Raw genomic sequence first — 15,757 nt, forward strand, 5'->3', positions numbered from 1 at the left:
GTGGGCACCTCCCAGAACATTGTTTTGTGCCACTCCCAACAGAAATACTCCAGGTGGACACCTTCAGCAATCAGGAGCTCCTCAGTTGCTCATAGCAAATCCCACCTTGGAGTTTACAAAGACTTATGGGTAGAAAAGCCACACAAAGTAATTTACTACACTGCAGTCATGTTGTAAGAAGGGACCATTCCCTGGAGAAGGATGTCATGCTTGGTAAGGTGGAGGGTCAACGAAAGAGGGTAAGGCCTCAACGGGATGGATTGACATGGTGGCTGCGATGATGGGCTCAAGTATAGCAGGGATCATGAAGCTGGCACGGGATAGGGCAGTGTTTGGTTTTGCTGTGCATGGGGTTGCTATGAGTTGGAAGTGACTCAACGGCACCTAACAACAACAACAACATACTTAAGGTTGTATTTTGGCTCTCCTGGACTTATTTTAGTTTTCTTCATCTTCAGCTTAAACTTTCATATGAGCAATTGATAGTCTGTTCCACAGTTGGCCCTGGCCTTGTTTTGACTGATTGTATTGAGCTTCTCCATTGTCTCTTTGCACAGATGTAGTCAGCTTGATTCCTGTGTATTCTATGTGGCGAGGTCTATGTGTATAGTTGCTGTTTATGTTGTTGAGAAAAGGTATTTTCAATGAATAAGTCGTTGGCTGTAGAAAATTTTGTCATGGCAATCCTTGGTGTCATTTCTATCACCAAGGCTATTTTCCAACTACTGATGCTGCTTCTTTGTTTCCAACTTTCACATTCTAATCACCAATAACCATCAATACATCTTGATTACATTTTTGATCAATTTCAGACTCCAGAAATTGGTAAAAATCTTCAATTTCTTTATCTTTGGCTTTAGTGGTTGGTGCAAAAATGTGTATAATGGTAGTATTAACCAGTCTTCCATGTAGGCTGTGGTGGTTAAGTTTGTCAACTTGGCTGGGCCTGGTTGAGTGGTTGGGCAGCTGGATGTAGTATTCCCCATGATGAGACTGGTAATCAACTCCATGGTGAAAACTACTGTGAGCAGCTGAGTAGCTGTCTCTGGGTATGTGGTCTGCTTCCCATATATAAAAAACAGCTTTGGGAATGGTCTCTAGCTTATGGCGTGCTTGAACCCTGCATGTAGCCATGTTGTTGTTCAACAGCTGTCATCCTCTGCTGACCTTGGGACTTTCAATGGACTTGAATCAGTGGCCTGCCATGTGGTTTGATAATGTCAGGACTGTGCCGTTTTATTTGTTGACCTTGGGCTTGTTAGCCTCAGCAGCCAGTAGCTGCCTGAGTGAAGAGATGCTTCTAGCATCAGTGGGCTGGGAGCAAGAGGCAGAGCTGAAGCCCAAGGTCAAGGGGCTTTCACACAGCCCCTAGAGCTTGGCACTTTGAACTCAGACTTCTAGCCTCCTGAACTGTAAGAGAATAAACTGTTTGTTCAAACCATTCCATTTGTGGTGTATTCTTGTCAGAGTGGCACTAGGTAACCAGAACATAGGCATATGAATATTATCTATTATTGACAGCATTGTACTTAGGTATAGATTTTGAAATGTTCTTTTTGATGATGAATGCAACATCGTTCTTTAATTTGTCATTCCCGGAATAGTAGACCATATGATTGTCCAATTCAAAAATTGCCAATACCAGTCTATTTCAACTCAGTAATGCCTAGGATTTTCAGTCACCTCATATGCATGTGAGAGCTGGACAATGAATAAGTAAGGCCAAAGAAAAATTGATGCTTTTGCATTGTGGTGCTGGCGAAGAATGCTGAAAGTACCATGGACTGCTAAAAGAACTAACAATCTGTCCTGGAGGTAGTGCAGCCGGAATGCTCCTTGGAAGTGAGAATGGCCAGACTTTGTCTCACCTACTTTGGTCATGTTATCAGAAAGGACCGTTCCCTGGAGAAGGATGTTATGCTTGGTAAAGTGGAGGAGGGTCAACGAAAGAGGGGAAGGCCCTCAATGAGATGGATTGACACAGTGGCTGTGGTGATGGGCTCAAGTGTAGGAAGGATTGCGGAACTGGCGCAGGCCTGGGTGGTGTTTTGTTTTGCTGTGCATAGGGTCGCTATGAGTTGGAGATGACACAGTAGCACCTAACAACAACAACAATGCCTAGGATACCAATTTTTATGCATTCCATTTCATTTTTGACACCTTAGAATTTTCCTAGATTCATAACTTTTTACATTACACATTCCAATTGTTAATGGATGTTTGCAGCTGTTTTTTTGCATTTTGAGTCATGCCATGTCAGCAAATGAAGGTCTCCAAAGCTTTACTCCATCCATATCATTAACGTTGACTCCACTTTGACGACATAGTTCTTCCCTAGTCAAATTTTGTGCCTTTCAACGTGAGGGATTCATCTTCCAGCACTGTATCATACAATGTTTCCCTGCTATTCAGAAGGTTTTCATTGGCCAATTTTTTCGGAAGTGGACCTGGCCATCCCCTTCTTCCTACACTGTCTTAGTCTGGATGCTCCACTGAAACCTGTCCGCTGTGGGTGACCTTGCTCATATTTGAAACACCAGTGGCATAGCTTCCAGCATCATAGCAACATGCAGGCCACCGCAGACTGACAGATGAGTGGAGGAGGTGAAAGCTCTCTTTTGACTGGCTTTAGTGAAGGTCTTTGTCTCTTTCAGCTTCTGGTTCTTTGTTCCTTCTCATTCTTCATGTGCTATCTCCCCCTTGTACTTGCTTCTCTGATTAATCAGCTCCTTTTATATCTCAAAACTGATTTGTTTAAAATATGCCCTACACAATATCTCCTCATTAACATAACCAAGAAAACTGTATTCACAGATGAGAGTTCCATACATATAAAACCAAAAACCATATCCACTGCCATCAAGTCAATTCCAACTCATAGCAACCCCCATTGACTTTCTAAGGCTGTAAATCTTTATGGAAGTAGATTGCCTCATTTTTCTCCCATAATTTTTGGAGCACAATTCAATCTATAACCAGGATCTTGTCACTGTTGGGGTTGGGTATGGTGAGGGAAAAGGTGTCAAGGTTGCATGGTTATGCTTTTTGTTAGGGTGATTAATACTAGAGGAAAACTAAGCAGAAGTAGGAGGAGGTCCCAAGTTCAACTTTAGACATTTTGTTTGAGGTGCTAAGAGAATTTCTACTTCTAGTAGTTGGCAGAAGGAAGACTGGGCAATCTACTTCCATAGAGTTACTGCTTTGGAAACTCGAGGGGTCGCTGTGAGTCAGAATCAACCCGATGGCAGTGAGTTTGGTTTTGGTTTTGGTCTAATTGAACTGAAAAGAATTTGAGTGCTTGTGTTTTTATCTCAACTTTATTAAAAGAAGCAATCTTAGGATAGATATATAGATTATAAAACTAGAGAGTCATAATTGTTTAGACCCTTAAACACCAAAAATGTGTTAGCAATTTTTTGCATATATGTGTGTTAGCAATTATTTGCATATATGCTATTTTCATTTTTTTACCAGTAAGAGAATTGAAAAAACACTGATGGTTAAGAAAATAGTAAATGCAAGTAATTTTAGTAGGTATTGACTTGTTCGTTTTGTGGGACTAATGTTGATTGCATCAATCTTTAAATATCTTGAATATTGGATAATTGACTATGTTTAAAAACTAATCTAAATGAGATTAGTGAATTTTCCTACAGTGTATAAGCTTTTAGATTAAGTATATTTTTCCAGTGCTTGTCATGTGGGAAGAAAAGATTTTTAATTTTTATTTAATGGATTTTTAGAAAGTGAGGGAGAAAATTTAGATAATATTTACTGAGTACTTCTAATGAAGAAAACATTGTGGCATCAAATACTTCACTAATTTCTTTGGAAATGAGTCATGTAGATTTAGAAAAATATCCTACTAAGCATAATTTATTGGAAGTCTTTTGTCAAATTGGCTGTGTTATCTAGTACTGGCTTTAATAATGTCTTTTAGTATAAAATCAAGCTCAAGGGAAAAATGGCTATTTGATGTAAAGATAATTATTGTATTCATCTTTAATTTGAATCACTGTTATTTCTTTTTGTTATATTTAATTATAGGGCTATTTCCTGATGTGGGTGGAGGTTATTTCTTGCCACGGCTTCAAGGAAAACTTGGTTATTTCCTTGCATTAACAGGATTCAGACTAAAAGGAAGAGATGTGCTCAAAGCAGGAATTGCTACACACTTTGTAGATTCTGGAAAGGTATTTATTTGGATGACTGCATTTTGTGTTGTTGGGATAATTAGTGTTGCATGGGGAGGCAGTATAAGGGGTGGTTTCAATGACAGGTTTTTGGTAGACATGAGTGTTAATCCAGTATGTATTGCTTATAACTATATGATCTTGGGCAAGACGTACTGAAGCTCTTTAATTCTCAGTTTCCTCTTATTTAAAATATCTAAAATATAGAAAATAGTACCTGGTTTCAAGTATTACTTCAGGATTCTAGGCTGGTTTGTCTGCACATATACGTACTCAGTGGGTATTTTTTAATGAATAATTAGTACCTGTAAAAGAAGTAATTCCTATTTTTAAAAAGGCTAATATATGAAAGTCTAAATTTATATATAAAAAGGTAGACTTTTTATGTTATAAAGACATTTTTGAAAGGTTCTCTTGGTTGTGAGTTTCCCTAATGCATTTTAAAACAATTACAGTTGTAAAATGTGGTCTTACAACTTTTCTCAAGCATATATGTACAGGGAACATATATTACTTATCTTTGTGTATGTGTGTGTGTTTCAAAACAATGTAGCCATTTTTGTTAGCACAGAATAGCACAGTAGCAAAGCATATGCAGACAGATTGCCTGGGTTTAAAGCCTAGGATGACTTTAGCATCTGTGGCCCCTAGTGTCTCCATCTCCAAAATAAGAATGATAATACTACTATAGTAGTTGGAATTCTTTGTGTTACCTAGTGAAAAACTCAGTTCAACGTGGTTTATGCTTCACATGTTCCAACAAGATTCCTGGGATTTACTCTGCTTCAGCTGTTTTGGCTCACTCTGATTTACTGGTTTGTATCAGCCATGAACCATGTGGAGGGGTGTGGCAGAGGTGGAAGGAATCCACGGATTGGTCTATCGTGGGTCATATGCTTGATCCTTGGAGCTGGGGGGTGAAGTCAGCTTCCTAGGAGGCGCAGGGACCTCCACATGGGGACCAGTCTTGAGGGAGGTGTTTTGGGATAAGAATATTATAAAAATTAAGTTAGAAAATTCATGTGAAGTGCTTATTTTATGTCAGTAACTGACATATATACTCAAATTTTGACTATTATTAATTTTAATATAGCAGTTTATATATGTTTTCTTCAAGGTGACTAGATTTTTAATTGAAAGTCTTTTACAACATGCTGTATGACCCACTCAATCCACTATACACTTTATAACATTCTTCTGTTTGGGGTACAGATGCCAGAGATGGTATTGGCAGTTGGACTATCTCCTTAATCCCTAAGGACTTTTAATAAATTATGATGCTTTTTTTCTCATCCTATCTTCTCTGGCCTGTTAGCCAACAGAGTAACTCAGTTAGATAGCATAAAAATGTACTATCTGGTTGCTAATGGAAATGTTTTCACAAATGGTATAAATTGACTGTGAAAATTCTTATGTTGATAAGTCTTGGTCATGTCCTATAAAATGTAGGAAGTGTACAATGTTGAAGGTTGTCCATATATATTGTTCTGAGGGCCTTCCATTAAGTTTACTGAAAGACTGCAGTTCAGCTGGGCTTTAAGGTAAAGTAGGGATTATCAGGGAAAGGCATTCCAGATAGAGGAAACATTTAATAAGCAAGCTAAAGGCATAGGAAAACATTAACTATGTTTTGGAAACAAAAGACCCATTTTACTAAGACATAGGATATATATGTGAGGAATGTAGATGCATTAAAATAATTAAAATAATCATTAGCAAATCAAAACAAGAAGATACCATCTCACCCCAGCAATAATAGCAAAGTTCAACAAGACAGAAAGTAACAAATGTCTGGTGAGACTGTGGAGAGATTGGAACTCTAATACACTGCTGGTGGGACTCTAAAATGATGCAACCTCTGTGGAAAATTGTATGCGATTCTTCAAAAGTTGGACATAGAAACACCATTTGATCCAGCAGCCCCATTATTAGGTATATATCTTGAAGAAGTGGATATATGTACACCCATGTTCACCACAGCACTATTCACAATAACAAAGAGATGGAAACAAACTAAGTGCCCAACAATGGAGGAATAGATAACTAAACTATGGTACATATACATACACACAGTGGAATACTGTGCAGTGCTAAAGAATAATACAGAATCTGTGAAACACTTAATTACATGGATGAACATGGAGAACATTATGCTGAGTGAAATAAGTCAATCACAGAAAGACAAATATTGTATGAGTCCATTATTGTAAAAAGTCAAGGAAAAGTTTACATATAGAAGGAAAGTTTCTTTACTGGTTTCCAGGGATGGGAGGGAAGGGGAAGGAAAATTGCTAGACAGGTAAGAGACAAGTGTTTATTTGGGTGAAGGGAAAGTCAATGTAGCAAAAGCACATGACCAACACAATACTGCTAAGGAAAAGGAAGACCCAGAGAGGTGCACCAGAGTTACAGACAACAAAGATAAGCACCTTTACGCACACAATAATGCATTATCAGTAATAAATATTAATCTACAAGTGGATACATAGATAGGCTGAATGATCAGATATGCAAATTTAAAAAACAAAAAATTATTTAAAATTTACAATTCACATCTCTTGTCACAGCATCATGTTTCAGGTGCTCCTTAGCCAGAGTGAAATAAGATAAATGTCTCTATTTCTCTTTGATTTCTTACATCTTTATCCCTTTCTTACAAGGCAACGATGCATTCAACATCAGTAAAAAATTACTTCATAGACTAAGATGAAGAGACAGCATCACAATTTTAAGTCAAGGATTCTAAAAAAGAGCATGAGATTTTTAAAAAATTTTTTTATGGTTTAAAATCTTTTTTTTTCCTTCAGTTGGACATGTTAGAGGAAGATTTGTTGGCCTTGAAATCTCCCTCAAAAGAAGATATTGCAGATGTCTTAGAAACTTACCAGACAAAGGTAATCTTGTCACTATTCTAATCTCAGATTTTAATTCATGGGAAAGGGGAAGCTATTGAAAAATTAGCATTTGGTTATAGCTTGTGAATATAAATAAATGTACTGGGAATTTACTTACTTTAAAGGTTGGTTGGAGGATAAGTCCTTCACAACTCTTAGGTTGGCTGTTTAATAACATGACTTCTTACTGTGCAATTGCACGGCCTGCCTTATTGCAGGTGACTTACAGTGCATATGTAGCCTTATGCTTAGCCTTTGCAAGGGCTCTTACAACACAGTGTGGTATCTCTGTAGGTGGTTCTATGTGGACACTATTTGTGGAGCTGCTGAAATGAAATTCTAGTACATATCTATATATTATAATAATAAAACCTATTTTAATTTGTTCTTAAATTCTCTTCCAAGAGCCAAGAGTCTATACAAATTGACTTATGATTTAGGACTTATGATTAAACATGATGGATTAAATACATACTCCCTCCTAAAACCACACTAAAATACAAGTGGGAGGGGAGGCATAAATCCTCAAAAGCAAACAGAAGAGGAGAAAATGGCAGATGTAATGTCAACATTTTAGAAGCTTGAAAGCAGAAGGATGAGGGGTACCTACTATGGACCTGAAAACACTGAAATATTCTCTTTAAATGGAGACTAAGAAGCAAGCTAGTTCTTGCTATTGACCCTTAGAAAGCCACCAGGTCCCTCTGAAGACTGCGGAGTGAAATGAGCTCAAAAACAAGACGATTTCTTACACTTTTTTTTTTTTTTTTTTTTTTAAGAAACAGTGAGAACCTTCAGAAATTCTGTGCCACCAGGAGCAGTTGTTCTGCCCTAGCCTGGAGGAAGAGTATAGACTCCTTAGACTGAATCAGTCAGGCCTAGTTGAGGACAGGGATGGGTAAGGTGTGCTACTGAAGAGGTAGAATATGGAAAGATCTTTAGCCCCTTTCTCTATGTGGCTTCCCAAACCAGAAAAACATTGAATGAAAAAAAAAAAACCCTTCGGATATTGACATTCAAGACCACTCAGTGAAACACCCAGTTCTCTGATCATCTTATAGTGCATTGGACAGTTGACAAGCCTGTGCTTACAATCGGTACTGCACACAAACTTCTGTGGTATTTCAGTGTTTTCACACAGAAAACAGTATCACCAGGCATTTGAAGAAAGCCTTTAACATAAAAAACAGGTATCAGCCAAAACAAACATAAAAGGATGCTTGAAGGAAACAGATAATTCAGGGAGAAAAAAAAGGAAACTTAGAAAAAATAACCCTATAATTGTTTTTTACAGCTGTGAGGACAGTATTTCACCTGTGAAACAAAAACAGATAATAAGAAGATAAAAATATGATAGCAAAACTGGAAAAAGTACAATAGATTAAAATAGATGGTTGAGGGAAAACTCTAAGGAGGAAGAAGGAAATGATGAGATGAAAAATAGAAAAGTAAATTAGGACTATGTCTAGAAGGCCCAATATATAATTGTTAGAAATTCAGAAGGAATGTAACAGAAGGCAAGAAATACAGAAATAGTATAAGAAAATTACCCTAAACTGAAGAACCTGAGTGTACAGATTGACAAGGCCTATTGAGTGTTCTGGTAGCATAGTGGCTAAAGCACTTGACTGCTTACCAGAAGGCTGGCGGTTCAAACCCATCAGCCACTCCTCGGAAGGAAGGTTGGGCAATCCTACTTCTGTAGTGATACTGCCTCGGAAACCCAAGGAGGGGTCGCTATGAGTCGGGGCTGACTCGACGGCACATAACAACAACAACAACATTGAGTGTTCAAGGAGCTCTGGTGGCCTAATGCCTGAGATTTGACTGCTAACCAGAAGGTTGGCGGTTCAAACCCACCAGCCACTCTGTGGAAGGAAGATGGGGCAATCTGCTTCGGTAAAGATTTACCTCCTTAGAAACCCGATGGGGAGCAGTATGAATTGGAATTGACTCAATGGCAGTAAATTTGCTTTGGTATTGAGTGTTCAGCACAATGAATATGAATATAGAGCATATGAAGATTTTTTTCAGTGATATGAAAAAGTTGACAGCATTTTGATCAAATTGATTTGAAACTGAGAAAAATAAGCTAACTAGGTAAAATAATACGGATTTTTTTTAAATTCCTTTGAGTTTAGAGTATTCTGTTTAACAAGAACAGTGTGAAATTCATAGGGGTGAGTGAAAAATTTGCACTTGAGTCTACAGTACCAAATTTCTCAGAACAGGATGAGAGAAACAGCATATAATGGTACAAGTTAGAATTAAAACAAACAAAAACAACACATTGTTTTAATTGATTGCAGTTCACTGTAAATCAGCAGCATCATGAGACTGCCCCCAAACTAACCTAGAGTTAGTCCTGTTAATAAAAGTATTATATTCAGACCAAAGAAGGGTGTAAGTATTTCTGATCTTCTTTGCTATGGTCCAGCTACACTTGTGGTTAAGGTATGTGTTCCATACTTTAAGAATGACCTCGATAAACTGGAACTTGTCTGTAAGAAGACCTGGATTGTGAGGGGACACAAAACTATGCTGTCTGAGGCATGAATAAGGTGGAAGAGGGATTAAGTAGAACTATAAACAGGAGATGACTAATTTCTGGTCCAAAATTAAAAACTTGTAAAAACAACTAATTATTGTAGTTGTTCAAACCCTTGTGAGTTCTTTCCTGAGGTACAGATTTCTTTCCCTGAAGTCAGTGCTGAAAGTATGTTAGAGATATGACTGGAATTTGTATAAAAGATAAAAATGTGTACAGGTTGACCTCTCAGGTTCTTTATAATCCTTAAATATGTTGACACATTTTAGTGATATATGTGTGTGTGTGTGTGTATACACATATATATAATGTAAGTAAGTCTATAAGAACAATTTTTTATCTTCAACATAAGATAAAATCATCTAGTTTTGAGAGCTAGTCTGCAGTAATACATGCTGTCTGAATTTTGAACATGTGGTAGTTATTTATAAGACTGCTAAATATTATTTGCATGAACATGATAATTTGTGACTGTTATTATGATGAGATTTTAAAGGATTTTAAAAAGATTTTAGTTACTTTAAATTGATTGAAGGTTTTTCTTTCCAAACAGTCCAAGATTGATGAAGACAAATCTTTCATATTAGAGGAACACATGGATAAAATAAACAGGTGCTTAAAAAGAGACATCAATTATATCTATTCCTTTGGATTGACTATCTTAAATTGAATTTGCTAACATTGCAATTACATTGTGTTTAAACTTTATACAATAATTAATGGACCCATTTTTAACTTTAGATAACATAGTGCTGTTATTTTCATTCTCTTTTGAAAGCTGCTTCTTATCCAGTCTTTTGGGAGATAAATTAGTTATATTTTTATAACACAGTACTGTTATTTTCATTCTCCTTTGAAAGTTGCTTCTTATTCAATCTTTTAGGAGATAAATTAATTATATTTAAGTAGTCTACCATACTCATTCATTATAGTGAAAACTTTTTTTTTTTTAAAGTAAGGAAAAGAGGCTAGAAAAGGATCATTCAATTAACCTGTGTTTTATCCTTGTAAAGTCATCTTCTGTGACGGTCTTATTAAGTTGATCAGCAAAAGGTCTTTTTGCAGTAATTTGAGAGATTGATTGAAGGAAATGAGGAGAATGGGAAATTTTCAAGACAACTATCTGCTCACTTTAAAACATCAGTTTTTCACAGATGAGATATAATTTATATGTAAAAACAATAGATGCATGAGAGCAAAAGAAAAAAGAAAATTTCAGTTTCATTTCATATTAGTGATGGAAGACTGCGAACACTTCCCCAGAGAAGTGATGTTCTATTTTGTTATCCTGTAAAGTAGGTTGGAAATTTTTCATTTTGAAATGCCAGTGGGGAGTAGGGGAAGCCTACTCACATTCACTGGTATCTTGGTAGTAAGAAATGACTTGCACATTGGTAAAATCACGTGTTTCTTTTTTTATAGTTGGTTTTCAGCCAATACGATAGAACAGATTATTAAGAATATACAACAGGATGATTCATCCTTTGCCCTAGAGCAGTTAAAGGTAATGTATTGATCTTTTCTGCTGTGACTGAGCATGACTGGGAAGCCTCTCTGAGGGCTAACATTACTCCATGGTTGTGATATAGTCTACTGCATTGGGATTATTTTTGTGTGAACTCAGGTGAGCCTCAGAAGCAAGTCCACAAAACCTTGACCCCCACATAACTGTCTTGTCTGGATGTTGAAGGTTGCTAAAACGGCAAGGAGGCCACATGTTCTGACCTCCTCTAACCCTACAAGGGGAAGGCAGGATTACCAGGAGTAACCCAAGGCCTATTACTGCAAGACCAAACATGCTGCCTCCCTCCAGCCCTTTCACCAATCGTTCCTCCCAAAGCACCCACCACCTCTCTCCTGGGTTCGATAATTCGCTGCAGTGGCCACACAGAACTCACAGATTACAGGGTTTATTAGGGAAGCACCAGGCTACAACTCAAGTTCAGGAAGAACGCTCAGGCTCTCTCCCAGCCCAACGTCCCTCAGCCAAAAGTCTCTCACAGTCTCTTTCCCAGCAGTGCTGGTCCCTCGGTGTCTCACTCAGCAATGCGTGTCTCTCGCGTCTCTTTCCCAGCAGCACGTGTCTCTTTCAGCAGCACATCTTCCTCCACCAGCAGTCAGAGAGAGTTCTGCCTCCAGGAGGCCTCCTTTTGAGCCCGGAAGGGTGGTCAAACTAGCCAATCACAGCATCAGAACTCTAAGCACATGAGAGAGAGTGGGAACTTCCCAGAACATTGTATTGTGCCACGCCCAACAGAAATAACCCAGGTGGGCGACTTTAAAATCAGGATCTCCTCCGTAGCTAATAGCAATTCCCACCTTAGAGTTTACAAAGACTTACGGGTAGAAAAGCCACACTAAGTAATTTACTACACCGCAAAGGTAAAGCCAAGCTGTTTTTGGTCCTATGAAAGTAGCAGAACTTTTTTAGTAAGCATGCTTCATCTCTAGTAGTTCTCCCTGTCCTATAAGGAAAGCTTTTAGGGAAATTTTTGTTGAAGAGTTGTGTTAATGGAGAAGAATCATCCTATAATATCCTACAAGTTTGGCATTGATGTATAGACATTAATCTATAAATTCTATTATTAATATGCAACACATCTATATATGGTCTTTCTAAGCAGGAGGCTGAAAAAAAATTGACCCTTTTGAAACTAGTAAGAGGCCGTGTGTATAGCAGTAGCTGAGTATTAAGGAAGTTTCCCCATGTTAGGTACACTTTGATCTTTCTGCACCAGAACTTAATTGATGACAGCAGTGCATTTGGTTAAAGTAGAAGAAAAGCCATTTTGTATAAATGAGTTCACATTGGTACTCGAACCTATCATGTTTATGAAACCCAGACTATTTCAGACTTCTAGACAGAGGAAAGAACAAATACTTACCTTTTATACTTAAAAGGTGTTTTAGCTTATCTTTATCTGATAGTACTTTCCTGTTTTATAGGTATAATCACAGAATTTTAGTTGTCAGGGACTTTATTGAAAAAATACTTTAATAAATTCTTACCTGAGAAGATGAAAACATTTTCCCACTGTTATTGTATTCTTAAGGGGGAAAATTATGCATTAAATGGTCTGCTAAGATTGTATTCATAATTAAGATTTTAATCATTTTCATATATGGGCATAATATTTATTTCCCTCATTCATAGAAATGGATTATTATTAACAATTTTTTGGGAATGTTTGTGTAAATGTAGATAGTTGTACTTGAAAGATTAAGACTTTAAGTTGGTTCTTTTCTCTCTAGAGCAATAAAAAAATACCACTATTAGCAATAGTAGTTTCTTATCAACTAGCTTAGCAATTTTGTTTAAAATAGTCAGGTAGCACTTTATCTTACTGGCTGTATGCTATGACTTCAAAGCAGTACAAATAGACAACTAACCTTACTATTTTAAAACCACAGGCCTACTCCAAAACTGAGATGTAGGAAACAGATAGTTTTTCAATTTGCTTTCCATTCCTCTGGCCATATGATTATTCTCCATTCAGGAAACAGTGCCTGGCAAAACTACCCACCACAGCTAAATCACTGTATACCTTCTCATTTGGGAGGACATGCTTTCATTTGTGTTCACTTGCTAAACAGCTCTGATGAATGAAAGTGGCTCAAAAATAGTGGTTGAGATAACTTGAAATGGAGATAAAAAAATTCCCACTGAGTCTTCCTTAACAGAGCTTGTATAGTGGACTCATTTAGGTATGTCAACTAGAAACACACACCAAAATATAACCCTGGAGGAGAAAATGGTTGCTACAGCTTCATTGAAAAGTTTGCATGTCAAATATTTGAGCAGATTTTAAGAAAGATTAAGATTAAAGATTTAAAGAATATTTTTAATACTCTTACAAGCCTTCTGCTAATAAACTCTTGGGATTGCTCCTAAACCCTGTGGACTCTTCAGGGATTGCTATCTTCCTCTTTCAGGTCCCAAGAAACTAGTCTTTGTCTCTTCTAAGTTGCAGCTATTTATTTCTTGGGGGTTCCTTTCTTTTCATAGTTTCCTTTCGACATATTTGTAAATCATTAAATAAAAACATAACTTTTTTATCCCCCCTTTGAGATATTTAAGTTTTATACTGCTAATCATGACAGGAAAGCATATGGAGTTAAGGTTATTCAGTGAGGAAAGGATAATCTTTTCAACAAGTGATTCCAGAACAATTGGATATCCATATGCAAAATAAGAAAACTGACTCTATTGTTGTACCATATGCAACTTGAAATGGATTATACACCTAAATGTAAGAGCTAATGCTAAACTACTTCTGAAAGAAAATGGGAAAATCTTTGTTACCGTGGGTTAGCCAAAATTTCTTAGAACACAAAAAGCATGAGCTGTGAAGAAAAAATACTGATAGGTTGATTTTCATTATAATTAAACACTTTTGCTTTTTGAAAGACATTGTCAAGAAAATGAAAAAGCTACAGATTGGGAGAAAATATTTGCAAGACATATATCCAATAAAGGACCTTAATCCACTATATATAAAGAATTTTCACAAGTCAAAGACTACGAATAGTACAATTTAAAAAAGTAGGAAAAGTATTACTTTACCAAAGAAGATATATGCATGAATAACAAGTACATGAAAAGATGCTTAGCGTCTGGTTTGGTTATCCAGTGCTGCTCTGACAAGACTATACCACCATGGGATGGCTTTAACAAACAGGAGTTTATTCTCTTACCTTTTGGAGGTTAAAAGTCCAAATGCCAGGTGCCAGGCTGTAGGGGCTAGGTGAAAGCCCCTCAACCTTGGGCTTCAGCTCTGTCCTCTGCTCGCAGCCCACTGAAGCTGGAGGCTTTTCTTCACTCAGCTGCTGGCTGCTGAGGCTGATGAACCCAAGGTTGACAAGTAACAAGGCATAGTCCCCATATTACCAACCACATGGCAGGCCATTAATTCAAGTCCATTAAAAGTCCCAAGATCGGCAGAGCATGTCAGGCTGCTAAACAACGACTCAGCTGCATGCAAGGTTCAATCGTGCCATAAGCTAGAGACCGTTCCCAAAGCTGCTGCTTATATACAGGAAGCAGACCATATCTCTAAAGCAGCTACTCAGCTGCTCCAATACATTCCACCATGGAGTTAATTACCAGTCTTACCATGGGGAATAACTACATCCAGCTGCCCAGCCACTCAACCAGGCCTAACCAAGTTGACATACAACTTTTAACTACCATAGCACCTGTAATCATTAGGAAAGTGCAAATTAAAGCACAAGGGGATACTACTATGTATACATTAGAACATATAAGGTTTTAAAAACTGACAATACCAAGTGTTGGTAAAGATGTAGAGCACCTAGAGCTCTCATACATGGCTGGCAGCAAAGCAGGTTGGTAGTTTCTCACACAGTTGAACATAGACTTAACCTGAGCTCCAACAACCCTACTTCTAGGTATTTACCCAAGAAAAATGAAAACATGTCCACCACAAATTCTTGTACTCAAATATCATAGTAGCTTTATATATAATAGCCAAAACCTGGAGGCAAACTCGGTACCTATTAACTACTGAATAGATAAGACAGATTGTAATATAGTCATACAATAGAATATTACTATAAGCTATAAGAAGAAACAAACCATGGATACTTGCAGTATCATAGATGATTCTCAGAAGTATTATGCCTTGTGAAGGAAGTGAGGCACAAAGACTATGATTTTATTTTTTGTGAATTTCTTGAAAAGGTAAAAAACTAAAGGAACAGAAAGCAGATTAGTCACCAGGGGGTAGCATTAAGGGAAGAATTCTTACCGGTGATGGGAATGTTCTATATGTTAATTGTGGTGGTAGTTACACAACTGTATACATTTGTCAAAACTTACAGAACTACGGGAGCTCTGGTGGCATAGTGCCTAAGGCATTTGGCTACTAACCAGAGGCTGGCGGTTCAAGTCCACCAGCTACTCCTCGGAAGGGAAGTTGGGCAACCTACTTCTGTTTGGTTTAATGAACTATACACATAAAAGGAATGAATTTATCATATGTAAATTATAACTCAGTAAAACTGATTAACCAATAATGTTGTTGTTAAGTGCCGTCGAGTCGTTTCCGACTCATAGCGACCCCATGCACAGCAGAACGAAACACTGCCCGATCCCGCGCCAG

General features: G+C 37.4%; 1 protein-coding gene across 1 annotated transcript in view; it reads left to right on the forward strand.

The window, feature by feature from the left end:
• HIBCH (3-hydroxyisobutyryl-CoA hydrolase) overlaps window positions 1-15,757 on the forward strand; it is a 130,543-nt gene that overhangs the window by 84,324 nt on the left and 30,462 nt on the right. Inside the window, exons 9-12 of the mRNA XM_007950113.1 lie at window positions 4,048-4,193; window positions 7,001-7,087; window positions 10,189-10,247; window positions 11,058-11,139. Of these exons, the coding sequence (XP_007948304.1) occupies window positions 4,048-4,193; window positions 7,001-7,087; window positions 10,189-10,247; window positions 11,058-11,139 (374 nt within the window). The remainder of the gene's footprint in view (window positions 1-4,047; window positions 4,194-7,000; window positions 7,088-10,188; window positions 10,248-11,057; window positions 11,140-15,757) is intronic.

Source organism: Orycteropus afer, unplaced genomic scaffold (genome assembly GCF_000298275.1).
Source record: "Orycteropus afer afer isolate SDZICR_OR568_19922 unplaced genomic scaffold, OryAfe1.0 scaffold00001, whole genome shotgun sequence".
Classification (NCBI taxonomy): domain Eukaryota; kingdom Metazoa; phylum Chordata; class Mammalia; order Tubulidentata; family Orycteropodidae; genus Orycteropus; species Orycteropus afer.